Source organism: Nerophis ophidion, linkage group LG01 (genome assembly GCF_033978795.1).
Source record: "Nerophis ophidion isolate RoL-2023_Sa linkage group LG01, RoL_Noph_v1.0, whole genome shotgun sequence".
Taxonomy (NCBI): domain Eukaryota; kingdom Metazoa; phylum Chordata; class Actinopteri; order Syngnathiformes; family Syngnathidae; genus Nerophis; species Nerophis ophidion.
Genome location: NC_084611.1, coordinates 32,048,735 through 32,071,234, shown reverse-complemented (window position 1 = coordinate 32,071,234; position 22,500 = coordinate 32,048,735). Strand labels below are relative to the sequence as shown.

Sequence of the window (22,500 nt, the reverse complement as noted above, 5' to 3'; positions counted from 1 at the left end):
GATGTGTTAATGTCCTTGCGTATTACCTTTGCTTGGTAAACGACTGATGTCTGTAAGCACCTTCCGTTGAGAGGGCAATCAGGTTTCTTGCGACAGTTACATTCATTATTGGTTTCAGAGTCGTTTAGTCTGGGGGTAGGCAGTCCTTTTGCAATTGCTTTGTTGTGGTTTGAAATGATTTGTTGCATGTTATTCATACAGCTGTAGCTCAATTTAATGTTGTTCTTGTTGAATATTTTTCTTAGGGTGTTGCCTTTGGGGAAGTGTTTGTCGATCAGAGTGAGGAACTTGCGGCCGATGTTGGTTGAGACGTCTTTGCTGAATGGCGGATTGTACCAGATGATGTTGTTTCGTTTTCTGCTCTTTTTTGGTTGGTTTCCTGGGGTGGGTTCATAGGTAAGGGTGAACTTGTATCCGCTTTCATCAAGTGCTTTCTGGTACGCCTCCTTTAGAAATCAGACTTTGCAGAATTCTACAGAACTCAGCAAACACATTTGGAACCTCAAAGACAATAATGTTGAATATTCAATAACATGGCAAATTCTTGCATCCAGCACACCTTACAACAGTGGTAATAAAAGATGCAACCTATGCTTAAAAGAGAAACTGTTTATTATATATCATCCAGATCTATCATCTCTCAACAAGCGCAGTGAAATCATTTCAACATGCCGCCATAGACGGAAACACCTCCTAGGTAACACATGAGCCAATCACCACACCCTACGCCTGCTTGTACCCACCCACTCTGTGCTCTATATAAACCATTGTATGTGAATGCTTCCATTAAAATCTCCTGATGATTGAGGGAACCCCTCATGAAACAGATCTGTAGAGATGAAGTAGTCTTGTGATTTTTTCCCACACCTACATATATATATATATATATATATATATATATATATATATATATATATATATATATATATATATATATATATATATATATACATATATATATATATATTAGGGCTGTGAATCTTTGGGTGTCCCACGATTCGATTCAATATCGATTCTTGGGGTCCTGATTCGATAATATATCAATTATTTTCGATTCGATTCGATTCTCGATTAAAAAACGATTTTTTTTCCCGATTTAAAAGGATTCTGTATTCATTCAATACATAGGATTTCAGCAGGATCTACCCGTCTGCTGACATGCTAGCAGAGTAGTAGATTTTTGTAAACAACTTTTATAATTGTAAAGGAAAATTTTTTATCAACTGATTGCAATAATGTAAATTTGTTTTAACTATTAAACAAACCAAAACTATGACTTATTTTATCTTTGTGAAAACATTGGACACAGTGTGTTGTCAAGCTTATGAGATGCCACTGTGACACTTTTTTTTAATTTTTATAAATGTCTAATGATAATGTCAATGAGGGATTTTTAATCAATGCTATGCTGAAATTATAACTAATATTGATACTGTTGTTGATAATATTAATTTTGTTTCACTACTTTTGGTTTGCTCTGTGTCGTGTTTGTGTCTCCTCTCAAGTGCTCTGTTTATTGCAGTTCTGAGTGTTGCTGCGTCAGGTGTGGTTTTGGAATTTGATTGCATTGTTATGGTATTGCCGTTTACTGGTTTGTTGGATTGATTAAAAAAAAAAAAAAAAAAAAAAAAATTAAAAATAAAGAATAAAAAAATCGATTGTTTTTAAAAATTTGAATCGATTCTGAATCGCACAACATAAACGATTCGATTCGTATTCGAATCAATTTTTTCCCACACTCCTAATATATATATATATATAAAATATTCATTATTTAAGAGATATCCATCCATCCATCCATCCATCCATTTTCTACCGCTTATTCCCCTTTGGGATCACGGGGGGCGCTGGCGCCTATCTCAGCTACAATCGGGCAGAAGGCGGGGTACACCCTGGACAAGTCGCCACCTCATCGCAGGGCCAACACAGATAGACAGACAACATTCACACACTAGGGCCAATTTAGTGTTGCCAATCAACCTATTCCCAGGTGCATGTCTTTGGAGGTGGGAGGAAGCCGGAGTACCCGGAGGGAACCCACGCATTCACGGGGAGAACATGCAAACTCCACACAGAAAGATCCCGAGCCTGGATTTGAACCCAGGACTGCAGGACCTCCGTATTGTGAGGCAGACGCACTAACCCCTCTGCCACCGTGAAGCCCTATTTAAGAGATAATAATCCAAAATAAGCCTGCTTTTCACGAATCAAAGTAAATACATATATGTTTATTTGTATTAATATCAATATTTTAATAAAATATATTTACATAGCCATGAACTAATTAATTGGAAATATATTTTCTTCCAAAATAATTTAAATATAAGAGTAAATTATACCTCTAGACCAAATAAATTAAACACAGAATTAAAAAACATGCATTAAGTGTTCATAAAAGCACTTTGGGTGCATAGAAAATAGTTATATAAAATCATACACACACACACACACATACATATATATATATATATATATATATATATATATATATATATATATATCTATATCCATCCATCCATCCATCCATCCATCCATCTTCTTCCGCTTATCCAAGGTCGGGTCACGGGGGCAACAGCCTAAGCAGGGAAACCCAGATTTCCCTCTCCCCAGCCACTTCGTCTAGCTCTTCCCGGGGGATCCCGAGGCGTTCCCAGGCCAGCCGGGAGACATAGTCTTCCCAACGTGTCCTGGGTCTTTCCCGTGGCCTCCTACCGGTTGGACGTGCCCTAAACACCTCCCTAGGGAGGCGTTCGGGTGGCATCCTGACCAGATGGCCGAACCACCTCATCTGGCTCCACAGTTCCACGACCAGGACGAAAACCACACTGTTCCTCTTGAATCCGAGGTTCGACTATCCGGCGTAGCCTCCTCTCCAGTACACCTGAATAAACCTTACCGGGAAGGCTGAGGAGTGTGATCCCACGATAATTGGAACACACCCTCCGGTCCCCCTTTTTAAAGAGAGGAACCACCACCCCGGTCTGCCAATCCAGAGGTACCGCCCCCGATGTCCACGCGATGCTGCAGAGTCTTGTCAACCAAGACAGCCCCACAGCATCCAGAGCCTTAAGGAACTCCGGGCGGATCTCGTCCACCCCCGGGGCCTTGCCACCAAGGAGCTTTTTAACAACCTCAGCGACCTCAGCCCCAGAAATAGGAGAGTCCACCACAGATTCCCCAGACCCTGCTTCCTCATAGGAAGAGGTGTTGGTGGGATTGAGGAGGTCTTCGAAGTATTCCTTTCACCTATCCACAACCTCCGCAGTTGAGGTCAGCAGAACATCATCCGCACCATACACGGTGTTGATAGTGCACTACTTCCCCTTCCTGAGGCGGCGGACGGTGGTCCAGAATCGCTTCGAAGCCGTCCGGAAGTCGTTTTCCATGGCTTCCCCGAACTCCTCCCATGTCCGAGTTTTTGCCTCAGCGACCGCTGAAGCCGCACACCGCTTGGCCTGTCGGTACCTGTCCACTGCCTCCGGAGTCCTATGAGCCAAAAGGACCCGATAGGACTCCTTCTTCAGCTTGACGGCATCCCTCACCGCTGGTGTCCACCAAGGGGTTTTAGGATTGCCGCCTCGACAGGCACCAACTACCTTGCGGCCACAGCTCCGATCAGCCGCCTCGACAATAGAGGTGCGGAACATGGTCCACTCGGACTCAATGTCCAGCACCTCCCTCGTGACATGTTCGAAGTTCTTCCGGAGGTGGGAATTGAAACTTTCTCTGACAGGAGACTGCCAGACGTTCCCAGCAGACCCTCACAATGCGTTTGGGCCTGCCAGGTCTGTCCGGCATCCTCCCCCACCATCGCAGCCAACTCACCACCAGGTGGTGATCGGTAGAAAGCTACGCCCCTCTCTTCACCCGAGTGTCCAAATCCGATGACACAACTACAAAGTCGATCATGGAACTGCGGCCTAGGGTGTCCTGGTGCCAAGTGCACATATGGACACCCTTATGTACTCTCCAGTACTCCCTCGAGTTTACCCAAAAAGGGTGGGTACTCTGAACTGCTGTTTGGTGCGTAAGCACAAACAACAGTCAGGACCCGTCCCCCCACCCGAAGGCGGAGGGAGTCTACCCTTTCGTCCACTGGGTTGAACTCCAACGTGCAGGCTTTAAGCTGGGGGGCAACCAGAATTGCCACCCCAGCCCGTCGCCTCTCACTGTCGGCAATGCCAGAGTGGAAGAGGGTCCAGTCCCTCTCGAGAGAAGTGGTTCCAGAGCCCTTGCTGTGCGTCGAAGTGAGTCCGACTATATCCAGCCGGAACTTCTCCACTTCGCGCACTAGCTCAGGCTCTTTCCCCCCCTCAGTGAGGTGACGTTCCACGTCCCAAGAGCTAACTTCTGTAGCCGAGGATCGGACCGCCAAGTGCCCTGCCTTCGGCTGCCGCCCAGCTCACATTGCACCCGACCTCTATGGCCCCTGCTATGGGTGGTGAGCCCATTGGAGGGATGACCCACGTTGCCTCTTCGGGCTGTGCCCGGCCGGGCCCATGGGGACAGGCCACCAGGCGCTCGCCATCGTGCCCCATCTCCGGGCCTGGCTCCAGAAGGGGGCCCCGGTGACCCGCGTCCGGGCGAGGGAAATCTGGGTCCATGTTTTGTCTTCTTCATAGAGGTCTTCGAGCTGCTCTTTGTCTGATCCCTCACCTAGAACCTGTTTGCCTTGGGAGACCCTACCAGGGGGCATAAAGCCCCCGGACAACATAGCTCCTAGGATCATTGGGACACGCAAACTCCTCTACCACGATAAGGTGGCAGCTCAGAGAGGATATATATATATATATATATATATATAATGTAAAAAAAAAAAAATCCAAGTATTAAAGCCTAATTTCTATTAAACATAACTTTACATTGCTAATTAATTACAGTTTTCTTAAATTAATTACAATTACACATATACCGCATTACAATATATAACATATACAATTTACTTAACAAATATAAATCGACTTGGGAATAATTTCAATGTTTCTTTTTTTTCTAACAATATAACTATGGAGAAGAAAAATCTAAACAAATATTTAATATTATAATGTAAAATATATTTAGCATTTGGACATTTACCAAGAGCAGAGGTCCCATGATCTGATAAAGGCCACGGAGAAGTGTGTGCGTGCGTGCGTGCGTGTGTGTGTGTGTGTGTAATGCACACAGTTATAGTGAGGTGTTGATGTGACACCAAGCAGCTGAGGCCTTACTACGTCACAGTGGGCACTCGTCAGCTACAGTAAGCCACATTTCAACATGGCGAGGAAACAAAAGATGAAGATCTCGCGCACAGCAGAGGATTAAAAACTTCCACGCACGACACTTTCCTATTCCATGAAATCATTCATGTGTCAGGGAAAAAGTCAACAGGATGGGAGGTCACGGAGGACACTTCTCTGTTCACTCTAGGAATTTTAACAACGGAGGTCTGAGTCAGACTGTGACCTCAGAGGACACGGTCAACATTTGATCAGGTGACAGGTACGTAGGCTTCCTACTGCGGCTCTGTGCTCACACTCATATGCGCACACGCACACGCACACACACACACACTTTTGCTGGACATATGCTTACATGTCACATATTTATTTATGCTTAAACTAAACATGACTCTAGAGCAGGGGTCGGCAACCCGCCGCTCCGGAGCCCCATGTGGCTCTTTGATCACTCTGATGTGGCTCAGCTGCTAAATTGCCGACCCCAACGACTATTCCGTGAGGTTTCCGGATTTTAGTGCCTCTCTCAGAAATCACTCTGGGATGACATTCTCCAATTTTCACCTGGACTACAATACTGAGGGTGTGCAGTGATGGCAATGTCTTTAACCTCCTTTACAACATGTCGTCGCGCCCGCTTTTACATCACGCCATCTGCGTGTCGACTGGTCATTTTATGTTCAGCCTCTGTCCCCACACGAAAGTGACTGCAACGCATACTTAGTCAACAGCCATACAGGTCACACTGAGGGTTGTAATATAAACAACTTTAACACTCTTACCAATATGCGCCACACTGTGAACCCACACCAAATAAGAATGACAAACACATTTCGGGAGAACATCGGCACTGTAACACTACATAAACACAAAATAACAAATACCCAGAAATCCATGCATCCCTACTCTTCCGGGCTACATTAGCACCAAACCCCGCCCACTTCAACCGACGCACGGAGGGGTGGGGGGATTTGGTGCTAGCGGGGTGTATAATGTAGCCCGGAAGAGTGGGATGCATGGGATTCTGGGTATTTGTTCTTTTGTGTTTATGTTGTGTTACAGTGCGGTGGTTCTCCCGAAATGTGTTTGTCATTGTTGTTTGGTGTGGGTTCACAGTGTGGCGCATATTAGTAAGAGAGTTAAAGTTGTTTATATCACAAGCCTCAGTGTAACCTGTATGGCTGTTGAACAAGTATGCGTTGCAATCGTTTGCGTGTGACAGCAGAAGCCTCGTACGACATGTGACTGGGCCGGCAAGCTGATTGGACGTGTTGTAGAGGGCGTCAAAGGCAGCATCTTCATAGGTTGCCCTTATTATTGTTAATCGAGGCAAGTTCTGCAAACTTTTGCAAGAATGGTTGATCTGACATTCGGTAGTCTCTCGGAATATTCGGGAGGGTTGGCAAATGTGATGCTGTCAAGCGGCATTCATAAAAAACTTGCGGGCCCCACTATCATTAAATTTTCATATTAAGGTGCGGGCCGCGTGTCTGAGACCCCTGGTTTATACATAGCACAAAGGTAAAAAAAACCCTCTGTATGCAGTGTTATTTCATTTTAAATTTCAAAAGAGTTTTGTGGCTCCCATTGTTTTCTTTATTTTGTGAAACGGGTCAAAATGGCTCTTCGAGTGGTAGAGGTTGCCGACCCCTGCTCTAGACTAATAGTTTGTCCTTTTTTAGGTTTTCAAAAAAAGCACATTTAAAAAAAAAAAACAACAACTTCGTAATATTCATGATATTAGGCATACAACTTTGGTTGATTATGAGTCGAGCTACACTGAAAAGAAATAAAACTAATTCAATCAATAACAAAAACTAATGATAAAAACATTTCAGCACAACATTTTGTCATTTTACAATTGTTCAATCACCTTTTCATTCTTTAGGTCCAACCCTTTTAATTCCAAAACTTAAATGCATATTTTTTTTCTTATAATATATATATATATTTTTTTAATCAGAACAATTCATACAGTCATTTCAAGTCGATTCATGGCAAAATTGCGACGCCTATTCTTTCTGTTTCAAAATCAATTCCTCATTTTTAAGAGTCAATACAAATAATTTAAATATGTACATGAAAAATTTTTTTTAAAAAGACCATTATTTTATACCAAATAATGTATTTCGAAAACCGTGTTGAATCGATAATTGAATCTGAATCGAATCCTTATCCCAAGAATTGGAAGCAAATCGAACCGTGAGTTGCTGTAGGATTCCCAGTAATCTCATAAGATGACAACCTTTTTCAGCATAAATAGAAACTTGTTAAACTAATATGGAACATCTTCTGAAGTTTCTGTGGGTTTTATTACAACGTTGGTGATCCCCCAATAGCGAAAACAGTATTAGATATTTTATAAATAATATCTTAGTGTTATGCCAGCCCTTGTAATTATCATAATAATTCAATATTGAAAATATTTGATCGCTCTTTCACTTTCGCTGTCCAGGAACCCATGCCTTATGCCAGTGGTTCTCAAACTTTTTTCAGTGATGTACCTCCTGTGAACATTTTTTTTTAATTCAAGTACCCCATAATCAGAGAAAAGCATTTTTGGTTGAAAAAAAAGGATAAAGAAGTAAAACACAGCACTATGTCAAATATTGCTCATTTGTAGTGGTCTTTCTTGAACTATTTCGAAAATAAGATATAAGAATAACTAAAAACTTGTTGAAAAATAAACAAGTGATTCAATTATAAATACAGATTTCTACACATAGAAGGAGTGAAGTGAAGTGAATTATATATACATAGTGCTTTTCTCTAGTGACTCAAAGCACTTTACGTTGTGAAATCAATCTATCAATGTTTATTTATATAGCCCTAAATCACAAGTGTCTCAAAGGGCTTCACAAACCACAACGACATCCTCGGTACAGAGCCCACATAAGGTCAAGGAAAAACGCTCCGCAGTGGGACGTTGGTGACAGTGACTATGAGAAACCTTGGAGAGGACCGCAGATGTGGGCAACCCCCCATTATCTAAGTTACATTTAAACCAGTGTGGGCGGCACTGGGAGCAGGTGGGTAAAGTGTCTTACCTAAGGACACAACGGCATTAACTAGGATGGCAGAAGCGGGGATCGAACCTGGAACCCTCAAGTTGCTGGCACGGCCACCAGAGCTATACTGCCCGGGTACTTAAAGTGCCCTCTTTGGTGATTGTAATTGACCTTCTATCGCTCGGTTGTATTGTAATTGACCTTCTATCGCTCGGTTGTCGAGAGCCTGCTGACGTACTGCATAACAGTGTGGTACGCCACCTGCACTGAAGCAGACAAACAGGCGATTCAGAGGGTCATAAAGTCTGCACAAAAAATCATCGGCTGCCCCCTGCCCTCCCTGAAGGATTTACATAACTCCCGTTGCCTTAAGAAAGCAAAAACAATCACCAAAGACAGCACACACCGGGCAGGCGCTACAGGTGCATCAGAGCCAGAACAAACAGGCTCAGAGACAGCTTTTTTCGCAGAACTGTCACCATGTTGAACTTTAACTTCTAATAATAATAATTCAACCCTATACAATATCCTACCCTAATACCCTACTGTGCAATACTACCCTTCGAGTACAATACGTCTGACACTGATTTTTATTTATTACTTCGGTACTCTTGTCTTGTTCTGTTTATTGTACAGTATTCTGTATTTCTACAGTGTTTTGTATATTGTACATGATTGCTTGTTATTTTTATTGGATAGTAGTCTGTTTATTTCAATTGTTAGTTCAATTGTGTTATTTATTTTACCCCATATTTGTTCCCACAACCGCACCTTAAGTTGGAGTCTTTAATCTCGTTATATGCAAATATAATGACAATAAAGTCTATTCTATTCTATTCTATTCTATTCTAATAGAGATCCATCTAGATTCATAAACTTAATTCTAAACATTTCTTAAAAAAAAAATAAATCTTTAACATCAATATTTATGGAACATGTCCACAAAAAAAAAATCTAGCTGTCAACACTGAACATTGCATTGTTGCATTTATTTTTACAGTTAATGAACTTACATTCATATTTTGTTTATGTATTATTCAATAAATATATTTATAAAGGATTTTTGAATTGTTGATATTTTTAGAATATTAAAAAAAAAATCTCACGTACCCCTTGGCATACCTTCAAGTACCCCCAGGGGTACGCTTACCCCCATTTGAGAACCACTGCCTTATGCCAGTGGCTCTAAAAGTTTCTTTACCAAGTACCACTACAAAAAACAACACAGTAGTGTAGTAGGTCTAAGTATTCATTAAAAATACTTATAACATATTTTGGCCACGGAAACATTACACACAACGCAAAAACATCATTAATAATGATACTCCACATACAGTACATACATATACACTTCTTTGGCGTACCACTAGAGGAAGGCCATGTACCACAGTTTAAGAAACACTGCCTTATGCCATGGAAAGCAGAAGTGAGTAACAATACACCACACCAAAGATATTTGGTCATGAAAAAATATATAAATAAATATGTATGTATGTATCGTATTTTTCGGATTATAAGTCACAGCTTTTTTCATAGTTTGGCAGGGGGGCCGGCGACTTGTACTCTGAAGCGACTTATGTGTGAAATTATTAACATCCATCCACCCATTTTCTACCACTTATTCCCTTTGGGGTCGGGGGGGGCACTGGTGCCTATCTCAGCTACAATCGAGCGGAAGGCGGGGTACACCCTGGACAAGTCGCCACCTCCTCGCAGGGCCATTTACACCCCTCACCTCCCAGGGGGTGATCAAGGGGATGAGTCAAATGCAGAGGACAAATTTCCCCACACCTAGTGGGTGTGTGACAATCATTGGGACTTTAACTTTAACTTTAACTCATCGCAGGGCCAATATGAAATAGATGTTCTTTAAAAATCCACAACATATCATATAGTTTCACTTAATCTTATCAAATACAGTTTGCTTAGTTTGAGACACGTTAGGACATGCCACCTGGTCGTCTTCAGAAGAAACCACACTTTATTATACCTGAACTTGACTGAAAGAAAATCAACATAATTAACACAATTAACAAGAAGTTGAGTAGGGAAACCTCAAATGCATTATAATAGGATTTTTAATCCTTAAAAATGTATGACATCAAACTATTTTTATTCAGTTATCAAACCTGAATTTAAAAAATATATAATTTCTTGCATAATTGAAATTAACTTTAAAAAACATTTTTACCACTAATGCAATTTTATTGCCAGAATGTCCTACAGGAGTGAAAAAAAAAGTTTTAATTGAACATATTACCGTTAAATATCAAATAATATTATTTATATAATTCACGTAATAGACAAGGCGTATATCAGCAATTTTCACATACACACGTCAACCAATAAAAATGTGCCGGGGGTCGGGTCATGGCAGAAGTGCATTGTCAATAAAAAGATCCTACCTGCTACTACTTCCTTACCTATGAAAATTGATCATTTCAACATTGGCGGTAACTTATGAAAAACTGAGAAAGACTGACCAAATATGGCACAGAAAAGGAAATCGTATATTGCAGGTTACAAGCTGGAAGTAGTGAAATATCCAGCAGAAAATGGAAATCCAGCAGCAGAAAGAAAGTTTGGAGTAAGCGAGAAACTTGTAAGGGACTGGTGAAAATTTTCCCCCAAAAATGGGTTATACTAAATGGGTTATATTAAAATGTGTGGCGCATTATGAAGTGTAAAATACAACAGCGGAGACCCCTGACTGTTGAACGACTGAAGCTCTACATGAAACAAGAATGAGAAAGAATTCCACTTTCAAAGCTTCAACAATTAGTTTCCTCAGTTCCCAAACCTTTATTGAGCGTTGATAAAAGAAAGGTGATGTAACACAGTGGTGAACATGCCCTTTCCCAACTACTTTGGCACATGTTGCAGCCATAAAATTATAAGTTAATTATTATTTGCAAAAAAAAAGGAAAGTTTATTATTTTGAACATCAAATATCTTGTCTTTGTAGTGCATTCAACTGAATATGGGTTGAAAAGGATTTAAAAATCATTGTATTCCGTTTATATTTACATTTATCACAATTTCCCAACTCATATTGAAACGGGGTTTGTACTTTCAAGGTACTCAAAGCGCTTTGACACTATTTCCACATTCACCCATTCACACACAAATTCACACACTGATGGTGGGAGCTGCCATTCAAGGCCCTAACCACGACCCATCAGGAACAAGGGTGAAGTGTCTTGCTGAAGGACACAACGGACGTGACAAGGTTGGTAGAAGGTGGGAATTGAACCAGGAACCCTCAGGTTGCTGGCATGGCCACTCTCCCAACCGTGCCACGCCGTACCCCAAAAATTAGACTTATACTGTAGTGCGACTTATGTATGTTTTATCCTTCTTTATTATGCATTTTCGGCTGGTGCGACTCATTCTCCGGAGCGACCTATACTCCAACAAATATGGTATATAGTAATATTTAAATGATTTAATCATAAAATAAATGTACTTTTTGATTACAACGTGAACTTTTTCAAACATGCATTTTAAATTTTAAAAATTAATAAATTTATTGTATTTATTTATTTTTTTTAAATGGGACTTTGTTCTTGTAAAAAAAAAAATAATATAGAATTATTCTTGTAATAATAGTAATAATAAGGGTGCTGCTATTGGTCTGATATCAGCAAAAAAGAAAGTATTTAATTATATTGACTTGCATTTAAAATCTCTGATATAAACTCTAATACAAGCAGTCATCAATGAAGTCCAATCCATCTATCTATCTATCTATCTATCTATCTATCTATCTATCTATCTATCTATCTATCTATCTATCTATCCATCCATCTATCTATCCATCTGTCTATCTATCTATCTGTCTGTCTATCTATCTATGAAGTGTGTTTATTTGTGCAAAGCTGGACACTCAGTTAACATCTAAATGTGTTCCAATGATCACATAAGTTTGGCCTTTTCTTTTTTTTTAGTGAGGATCATTTACAAAAGGTAAACATTGCAACTAGGACATAGCAGCTACACAACAGCTAATCACACAAAAAAACAGAAGCTAGACGTCTAAGTGTTTTTAATTAAATACAATTGCAGGCTAAAACACCAAATGTGTCAATAAAAACAATTATCAAATAATTTTAGTGGCATACTACTTACTTATATATAAAGTCTCCAAGGCAAAGGCGTATTCAAAAGTATCCAATCACAAACGTATCCACATCATTGAATTTACTGTGTCATGATGAGCTTAACGGCCCTGTGATGAGGTGGCGACTTGTCCAGGGTGTGCACCGCATTCCGCCCAAATGCAGCTGAGATAGGCTCCAGCACCCCCCGTAACACCAAAAGGGACAAGCAGTAGAAAATGGATGGATGATGAGCTTAACGTAATTAAATTATTATGGCCACTAGGTGTTGTTCTCTGTTTCTGTAATTTTACTTGATCAAGCCTTTTCAAACTATTCACACTATAAAATATCAATCAAAAGTGATCAAGTTATATTAGGGAACCCCTAAATAACATAATTACTTTAAAATCATAATATTCCGACATAATGTCACAGCATAACTTTATCTTAAAACCTGCGGGCCGGTTAAAACCTGTTCGGGCCGTACGTTTGACACCCCCGTGTTAAAGGTTTCTCTGTGTAAAAAGGGTACAAGTAAGCTTGTAACAGTTCATTATCATTGTAAAATGTTTGACTAGCTAGTAAAACATAAACAGTAAGGATGATTCATATTCAGTCATATTTTTTTCATTTTATCAATTTTTCCATTTCCTGTACGCCTGCTTCATGTAACTGGATAGCACCAATCTTGAGAGTGCACACTATCACCATATGCACAACCTGGAAGGAGGCTTTGGGGAGCTAACTACATAAAATTGTTAAATGAACACAACTGAGCACTATTTTCTTTGTGAGGGACAGACTTTTGTCTTTAAAGCAACAATTTATATCCATGTCATGCAGCTTGTGCATGACATGTGATAAGAATAAACACCAGGCTACGTGGCGAGCTGTAGATCATGCGCACTTCCCTCCACAGCCAAAAGCGGTCCATGCGGCTTTAAAAACCTGCTCTGATAAACATCCAGCTGTGGTACAGGCAAAAAAAGGAGTCTATAAATAGAATAAAAAGCTTCCAGCTCAACAGGGAGGTTAGATTTAAAGAAAAAAAATGTTCTATAGGGGCTGGATATTTAAATGATATACATTTGGTGGATGTAACATTTTAATACTATTTTTATATCGGTATAACGCATAATAATAAATTACGGCCCGCCAGCGTCCAAAATGGATTGATGGATGGATGGATCGATACCCAAATTTGTAGTATTTGTAGCAATAGAAGATTACAGTTGGTACAAAATGTGGCTGCTAGACTTTTGACAAGAACAAGAAAGTTTGATCACATTACGCCTGTACTGGCTCACCTGCACTGGCTTCCTGTGCACTTAAGATGTGACTTTAAGGTTTTACTACTTACGTATAAAATACTACACGGTCTAGCTCCAGCCAATCTTGCCGATTGTATTGTACCATATGTCCCGGCAAGAAATCTGCGTTCAAAGAACTCCGGCTTATTAGTGATTCTCAGAGCCCAAAAAAAGTCTGCAGGCTATAGAGCGTTTTCTATTCAGGCTCCAGTACTCTGGAATGCCCTCCCGGTAACATTTAGAGATGCTACCTCAGTAGAAGCATTTAAGCTCCATCTTGAAACTTATTCGTATACTCTAGCCTTTAAATAGACCCCCTTTTTAGACCAGTTGATCTGCCGTTTATTTTCTTTTCTCGTCTGCCCCCCATCTTCTTTGTGGGCGCACAGGTCTGGTGGCCATGGATGAAGTGCTGGCTGTCCAGAGTCGGTACCCGTGGTGGACCGCTCACCTGTGCATCGGTTGGGGACATCTCTGTGCTGCTGACCTGTCTCCGCTCGGGATGGTCTCCTGCTGGCCCCACTATGGACTTGACTCTTACTATTATGTTAGATCCACTATGGACTTGACTCTTACTATTATGTTAGATCCACTATGGACTGGACTTTCACAATATTACGTTAGACCCACTCGACGTCCATTGCATCCGGTTTCCCCTAGAAGAAGGTATCACTCACATCTGCGGTCCTCTCCAAGGTTTCTCATAGTCATTTACATTGACATTCCACTGGGGTTGTGAGTTTTTCCTTGCTCTTATGTGGGCTCTGAACCGAGGATGTCGTTGTGGTTGGTGCAGCCCCTTGAGACACTTTTGATTTAGGGCTAAATAAATAAACATTGATTGATTGATTGATTGATTGTAGTATCGCCCAAAATGAATGTCAAGTATTGAAACAGCAGAAGACTAAGTTGTTGGTACATTTTAAAGGAAATGACACAATATGTGACCGCATAAATCAGCAGCTAAGTTAGGAGCTTCTGTAATCAGGTGTGTCTATTATCATTAACATGCACAATAATATATCGTCGCATACATATATCGTTATCGCAGAAGGCCGCGCAATACATAGCTCACAGTATAGATTTTAGGGACTTACATGTCGCTGGCGATGGAGGAGTTTCGGGACATAGATTTGGGCGAGAGGTCGTAGTCGCTGTCGGAGCGATACAGGAACGACTCTCTCCGCTGGCTGTGGACGAAATTGGCCTGCAGGATGAGGCCAGATCCTGGGCTGGCCATCGGGTCCAGTGGGCTGCGACCTGATGAGGTTCCATTGTCTACGTCGAAACTGTAAAGGAAGAAGGAGGAAAAACTGTTAGCGAAACAAAAATGAAGCGAGCATAACATTAAGTAGGGCGCAGGCAGTCCTAACCCTAATTTGGAAGAACACCAACCAGTGCACCTTCACACTGCACATACCTCCACTTCCTGCATATACAGGTGAAACTCAAAAATAAATTGTGCAAAGGTTTGTTTATTCCGGCAACTAGATTTATAATGTGAATGTAATATATGACATATGCTCCATCCATCCATCTTCTTCCGCTTATCCGAGGTCGGGTCGCGGGGGGAGCAGCCTAAGCAGGGAAGCCCAGACTTCCCTCTCCCCAGCCACTTCGTCTAGCTCTTCCCGGGGGATCCCGAGGCGTTCCCAGGCCAGTCGGGAGACATAGTCTTCCCAACGTGTCCTGGGTCTTCCCCGTGGCCTCCTACCGGTTGGACGTGCCCTAAACACCTCCCTCGGGAGGCGTTCGGGTGGCATCCTGACCAGATGCCCGAACCACCTCATCTGGCTCCTCTCGATGTGGAGGAGCAGCGGCTTTACTTTGAGTTCCTCCCGGATGACAGAGCTTCTCACCCTATCTCTAAGGAAGAGCCCCGCCACACGGCGGAGGAAACTCATTTCGGCCGCTTGTACCCGTGATCTTATCCTTTCGGTCATGACCCAAAGCTCATGACCATAGGTGAGGATGGGAACGTAGATCGACCGGTAAATTGAGAGCTTTGCCTTCCGGCTCAGCTCCTTCTTCACCACAACAGATCGGTACAACGTCCGCATTACTGAAGACGCCGCACCGATCCGCCTGTCGATCTCACGATCCACTCTTCCCCCACTCGTGAACAAGACTCCTAGGTACTTGAACTCCTCCACTTGGGGCAGGGTCTCCTCCCCAACCCGGAGATGGCACTCCACCCTTTTCCGGGAGAGAACCATGGACTCGGATTTGGAGGTGCTGATTCTCATTCCGGCCGCTTCACACTCGGCTGCGAACCGATCCAGTGAGAGCTGAAGATCCCGGCCAGATGAAGCCAACAGGACCACATCGTCTGCAAAAAGCAGAGACCTAATCCCGCGGCCACCAAACCGGAACCCCTCAATGCCTTGACTGCGCCTAGAAATTCTGTCCATAAAAGTTATGAACAGAATCGGTGACAAAGGGCAACCTTGGCGGAGTCCAACCCTCACTGGAAATGTGTCCGACTTACTGCCAGCAATGCGGACCAAGCTCTGACACTGATCGTACAGGGATCGGACTGCCATAATAAGATAGTCCGATACCCCATACTCTCTGAACAGTCCCCACAGGACTTCCCGAGGGACACGGTCGAATGCCTTCTCCAAGTCCACAAAGCACATATAGACTGGTTGGGCAAACTCCCATGCACCCTCAAGAACCCTGCCGAGAGTATAGAGCTGGTCCACAGTTCCACGACCAGGACGAAAACCACACTGTTCCTCCTGAATCCGAGGTTCAACTATCCGGCGTAGCCTCCTTTCCAGTACACCTGAATAAACCTCACCGGGAAGGCTGAGGAGTGTGATCCCACGATAGTTGGAACACACCCCCCGGTCCCCCTTCTTAAAGAGAGGGACCACCACCCCGGTCTGCCAATCCAGAGGTACCGCCCCCGATGTCCACGCGATGCTGCAGAGTCTTGTCAACCAAGACAGCCCCACAGCATCCAGAGCCTTAAGGAACTCCGGGCGGATCTCATCCACCCCTGGGGCCTTGCCACCGAGGAGCTTTTTAACTACCTCACAGAGGTGGGTAGAGTAGCCAGAAATTGTACTCAAGTAAGAGTACTGTTACTTTAGAGATTTATTACTCAAGTAAAAGTAAGGAGTAGTCACCCAAATATTTACTTGAGTAAAAGTAAAAAGTATGCTGTGAAAAAACTACTCAAGTACTGAGTAACTGATGAGTAACCTGATTACGGCAACAAATAATGCACAAAAACATAAAAATAGCAATGAGCAAATTCAGAGCCATGAATATCTCTTAAGCAACTCAAACAATAATATATTTTAAATAATCCATCCATCCATTTTCTACCGCTTATTCCCTTTTGGGGTCGCGGGGGGCGCTGGCGCCTATCTCAGCTACAATCGGGCGGAAGGCGGGGTACACCCAAAATAAAAATAAAAATTAAGGCACATTGAGCCACAATAACTTAAAAGCACCATAGCCTCAGTAGGCATTCATTGATTGATTGTAACTTGTATTAGTAGATTGCACAGTACAGTACATATTCTGTACAATTGACCACTAAATGGTAACACCCCAATAAGTTTTTCAACATTAATCAATTACTTAGTAAATGACCAAGTCGAGGTGATCTACCTCATATATACATACACACACACATATATATATATATATATATTGTAGCTGAGATAGGCGCCAGCGCCCCCCGCGACCCCGAAAGGGAATAAGCGGTAGAAAATGGATGGATGGATGGATATATATATATATATATATATATATACAGTATATGATTTATATTTATTTATTTTGCCGTTTTTGTTGACATGTTAAAGGTGTTTTAATGAATATACATGCATGTTTAACATATAGATTCCTATCTTTCATGAAGACAAGAATATAATTTGGTGTATTACCTGATTCTGATGACTTGCATTTTAGTGCTGATAACGTCCACTTTTTCAAATGGAGGAGAAAAAAAGTTCCTCCTTTCTGTCTAATACCACATGAAAGTCGTTGGTTTTTGGCATCTTATTTGTCCAGTTTCCATATTCGTTTTCATACACTTCACAAGAAATACATTGGCAGCAAACTCCGTAGCTTGCTAGCTTGTTTGCGCTGGCTTTGGGAGACTCTTATTTTGTTAGCGCAGGCGCGATGGAGCGGCACTTTTATTGTGAAGACAGGAACTGTGCGATCAGTCTTTAGGCTTTTGACGGGAAGTACGGTTGAAATAAAAAGTGTCTTTTTTCCTTTACAATTTGATTGATACTTGTATTAGTAGATTGCACAGTACAGTACATATTCCGTACAATTGACCACTAAATGATAACACCCCAATAAGTTTTTCAACTTATTTAAGTTGGGTCACGTGACCGCCTGGCTCTGTTTGATTGGTCCAACGTCACCAGTGACTGCATGTGATTGGTGAAACGTAGGCATGCGTAGATTTTACTTTGAAGCTCTGTCATAAACCAAAACAAACAAAAAGATCGATAAAAAAAAAAGTAGCATTTGGCCCTTGGAACGGAGTAAAAGTAGCGTTTCTTCTCTATAAATATACTCAAGTAAAAGTAAAAGTATGTTGCATAAAAACTACTCGTAGAAGTACAATTTATCCCAAAAGTTACTCAAGTAAATGTAACGGAGTAAATGTAGCGCGTTACTACCCACCTCTGCTACCTCAGCAACCTCAGCCCAGGAAATAGGAGAGTCCACCACAGATTCCTCAGGCACTGCTTCCTCATAGGAAGACGTGTTGGGGGGATTGAGGAGGTCTTCAAAGTATTCCTTCCACCTATCCACAACATCCGCAGTTGAGGTCAGCAGAACACCATCCGCACCATACACGGTGTTGACAGTGCACTGCTTCCCCTTCCTGAGGCGGCGGATGGTGGTCCAGAATCGCTTCGAAGCCATCCGGAAGTCATTTTCCATGGCTTCCCCAAACTCTTCCCATGTCCGAGTTTTTGCCTCTGTGACCGCTGAAGCTGCACACCGCTTGGCCTGTCGGTACCTGTCCACTGCCTCTGGAGTCCTATGAGCCAAAAGAAGCCGGTAGGACTCCTTCTTCAGCTTGACGGCATCCCTCACGGCTGGTGTCCACCAGCGGGTTCTAGGATTACCGCCACGACAAGCACCAACTACCTTGCGGCCACAGCTCCGATCAGCCGCCTCGACAATAGAGGTGCGGAACATGGTCCACTTGGACTCAAGGCCCAAACGCATTGTGAGGGTTTGCTGGGAACGTCTGGCAGAGTCTCCTGTCAGAGAAAGTTTCAATTCCCACCTCCGGAGGAACTTTGAACATGTCACGAGGGAGGTGCTGGACATGACATAGGCTCATAACATGAAAATCTCAAATGGAAATCCTGGGAAAATTTGTGGTTTTAAAAAACTGCAATCCATGCATGATCATCAAAATTATATAAAATAAAAGCTTGACATATGTAACTTTGCATGTATCGTATTTTCCGTAACCACAGGGCGCACCGGATTATAAGGCGCACTGCCAACGAAGGGTCTATTTTTTATCTTTTTTCATATATAAATGCGCATTAAAGGAGTCATATTATTATTATTATTTTCTGAATGTAAAACACTTCCTTGTGGTCTACATAACATGTACTGGGGGTTATTCGGTGAAAATGTTGTATGGATTATGTTTTACAGATCATTTTCAAGCCGCTTTCTGACAGTCGTTTCCGGATGCGCCGTTGTGTGGCCGCTCTTATTTACATGCCTCCCCTTCAACGGCGTATTTTCCCCGTCATGACCTCCTCTTTGTTTTAGCGGTCTAGCGCTTGAGGGCTGGAGTGGAAGAAGTGTTAAAAGATGGAGCTAACTGTTTTAATGACCTACACCAGGGGTGTCAAACTCAAATACGGAGTGGGCCAACATTTTTAAACGGAACAAAGCCGCGGGCCAAGGTTGATCAAATTAACCTTTTAATAGGGACCCAAACAAGTTTTGCATGAAATATTGAACAAGTAAGGCTTATATAACATTAGTGACATGCAAAATCCAGTTTCAAATAATAATAATAATAATTTAAAAAATATCAATGGCATATCAAATAAAACTTAAATAAAAATGTTATGCCTTTTTTTACTATTTGCAATCTTCTGAGGTAAATATCAATTTTTTTCCACAGGCTAATAATACATTTGAAAATAAAATAACAATAATGAATGAACCAAACATTCAAGCTTTGAAGTAGCAAGAGAAAATGCATGAATAAAATGTTAATTATTGGTCAGTTTGCTGGAAGTTTCCCGGAATAGTTAGTGCTGCAAGGGATTTCTGGGTATTTATTCTGCTGTTACGGTGCGGATGTTCACCCGAAATGTGTTTGTCATTCTTGTTTGGTGTGGGTTCACAGTGTGGCGCATATTTGTAACAGTGCTAAAGTTGTTTATACGGCCACCCTCAGTGTGACCTGTATGACTGTTGACCAAGTATGCCTTGCATTCACTTGTGCGTGTGTGTGTGTGTGTGTAAAAGCCACAAATTTTGTGACACGCTGTTAGTATGGAGGAAAAGCGGACGTGACGACAGGTTGTAGAGAACGCTAAAGGCAGTGCCTTAAATGCACGCCCCCAATATAGTTGTCCAGGTGGGAATCGGTAGAAATTCAGGAGGATGGTTGCCCCGGGAGATTTTTGGGAGGGGCACCGAACTTCGGGAGTCTACCGGGAAAATTAGGAGGGTTGGCAAGTATGAGTATTAGCGGTGAATGCGGTGTTACAGAGGCACCGACGCTGTATAACACCGGCGGGCCAGCTCTAATGCTAAATTGATATTGCCTCAAGGGCCAAATTAAATTACACGGCGGGCCAGATTTGGCCCGCGGGCCAGAGTTTGACACCTATGACCTACACTGTTTCAATGTCCATTTCTCTGTTGATGCAATTGTTGATGACTGAAGTACTGATATCAACCAAAGCTCTACATCCCATTCCGGGATTGTAAATAATGTAAATAATTCAATGTATATACTATGATGATTAACTTGTGTGATGACTGTATTATGCTGATAGTATATATTTGTACCATGAATTGATTAACGTGGACCCCGACTAAAAACTTATTCGGGTGTTACCGTTTAGTGGTCAATTGTACGGAATATGTACTGAACTGTGCAATCTACTAATACAAGTTTCAATCAATCAATCAAAAGACTTTTTACGTAAATCAATAACGGAGCAACTTCTCCTCATCCGGAAACAACAACACCGGAAATGTGTCCCGTGAAAAAATGTCTGACCGGAACTCTTTAATAACTAAAGTTCCTTGGGTGAATAATGTAAACTCACTACACGGGTATGTTTTTTCCACGGGGAGAATGTGCAAACTCCAGACAGAAAAATCCTGAACTCAGGACTACCCAGGACCTTCGTACTGTGAGGCACATGCACTAAACTCTGTTCCACATACATATACATATATATATATACATATACATATACATACATATATATATATATATATATATATATATATATATATATATATATATATATATATATATATATATATATATATATATATATACACATACATATATATACATTAAATGTTACATTAAAACATGAGATTTCATTATTAAACTATTAATATTTATTAACACAAAAATTGTTACCGTGGAGTTCCCAGCTATCGGGAATTGTCACCTTATTGGTTTAAATGTGAAAGGTACAGTATCCACCGCTACACAGTCGGATGCATGTCACCATGTCAACCCCGTGCCGCACTTTGCACAGCCTTTATTTGATGGTGGCATTTCATTTCAAAGCCAGTCAAGATCATACATTATGCTGCCAATGAAATGGAAAACTGGTCCCCTGCATTTACTTCACAGCATGAGGGCCACAGTAAAGTCTTACAGTTTTTTCCAGGAGACTAAGGGCTAAGTGCTACAAAGCGGAGACTTTGGAGTACAATACAATAGCAACAAGGTACATTTTGTCATTTCGATCCTCAAATGTGAGCAACCCGCCCCTGGTTTGCATTGGCGGTGAACGTCTTGATCCAAACATTGCTATAATTGACCCCAAGATAGTATAGCAGTATATTCAGATCGATGCTACCATATATATATATATATATATATATATATATATATATATATATATATATATATATATATATATATATATATACATATATATATACATATATACATATATATATATACATACATACATATATATACATACATATGTATGTATGTATATATACATATATATCCATGACAGCTTTTTTGTTGTAAATTGTGAGGTGTGTGTGTTAAATAATGGATATATATATATATATATATATATATATATATATATATATATATATATATATATATATATATCCATGACAGCTTTTTTGTTGTAAATTGTGAGGTGTGTGTGTTAAATAATGGTTGTTTTTGTTGTTTTACAAATGATGACAGATGTGAACAAGAGCATGTATTGTATTTGTGTGATGATGTAAATGAGATAAGGTTGTATTGTATATTAAGTATGTGTCCATGAAAGGGCATTTTATGACTTTTTTATTTAATTTGATTATGTGATATGGTATGATTTTATTGTAATGATTTTATTGCATGATTTTTGTATCCCTTTAATTCAGGTAACTAGGGACTGCAGATGGAAATGAGCTAATTAGCTATAATCTGGTACAAAACATATCTGTCTTTTAACTTAATTTTCTGTGCATTGTCACTTTAAATAAAGACTAAACTAAATGATATTGCTGATGTTTATTTCAAATATATTCTGACAATCATTTCTTGTTTCTAAACTTTGGATTTAAAATGAGAAAATAGTATACTTGTATTTATATATTTTGCCATGGGTATTGTCCAGTATTGACTTTATTTTGCATA

The 22,500-nt window shown here is 41.1% G+C and overlaps 1 protein-coding gene across 5 annotated transcripts in view; it reads right to left on the bottom strand.

Annotated features, from left to right (window-relative positions):
* The window catches only part of pde4d (phosphodiesterase 4D, cAMP-specific), a 494,959-nt gene that overhangs the window by 67,325 nt on the left and 405,134 nt on the right, over positions 1 to 22,500 (bottom strand). For all 5 annotated transcript variants that reach the window (XM_061900793.1, XM_061900776.1, XM_061900783.1 and 2 more), the window contains exon 2: positions 14,732 to 14,923. In XM_061900793.1, the coding sequence (XP_061756777.1) occupies positions 14,732 to 14,923 (192 nt within the window). The remainder of the gene's footprint in view (positions 1 to 14,731; positions 14,924 to 22,500) is intronic.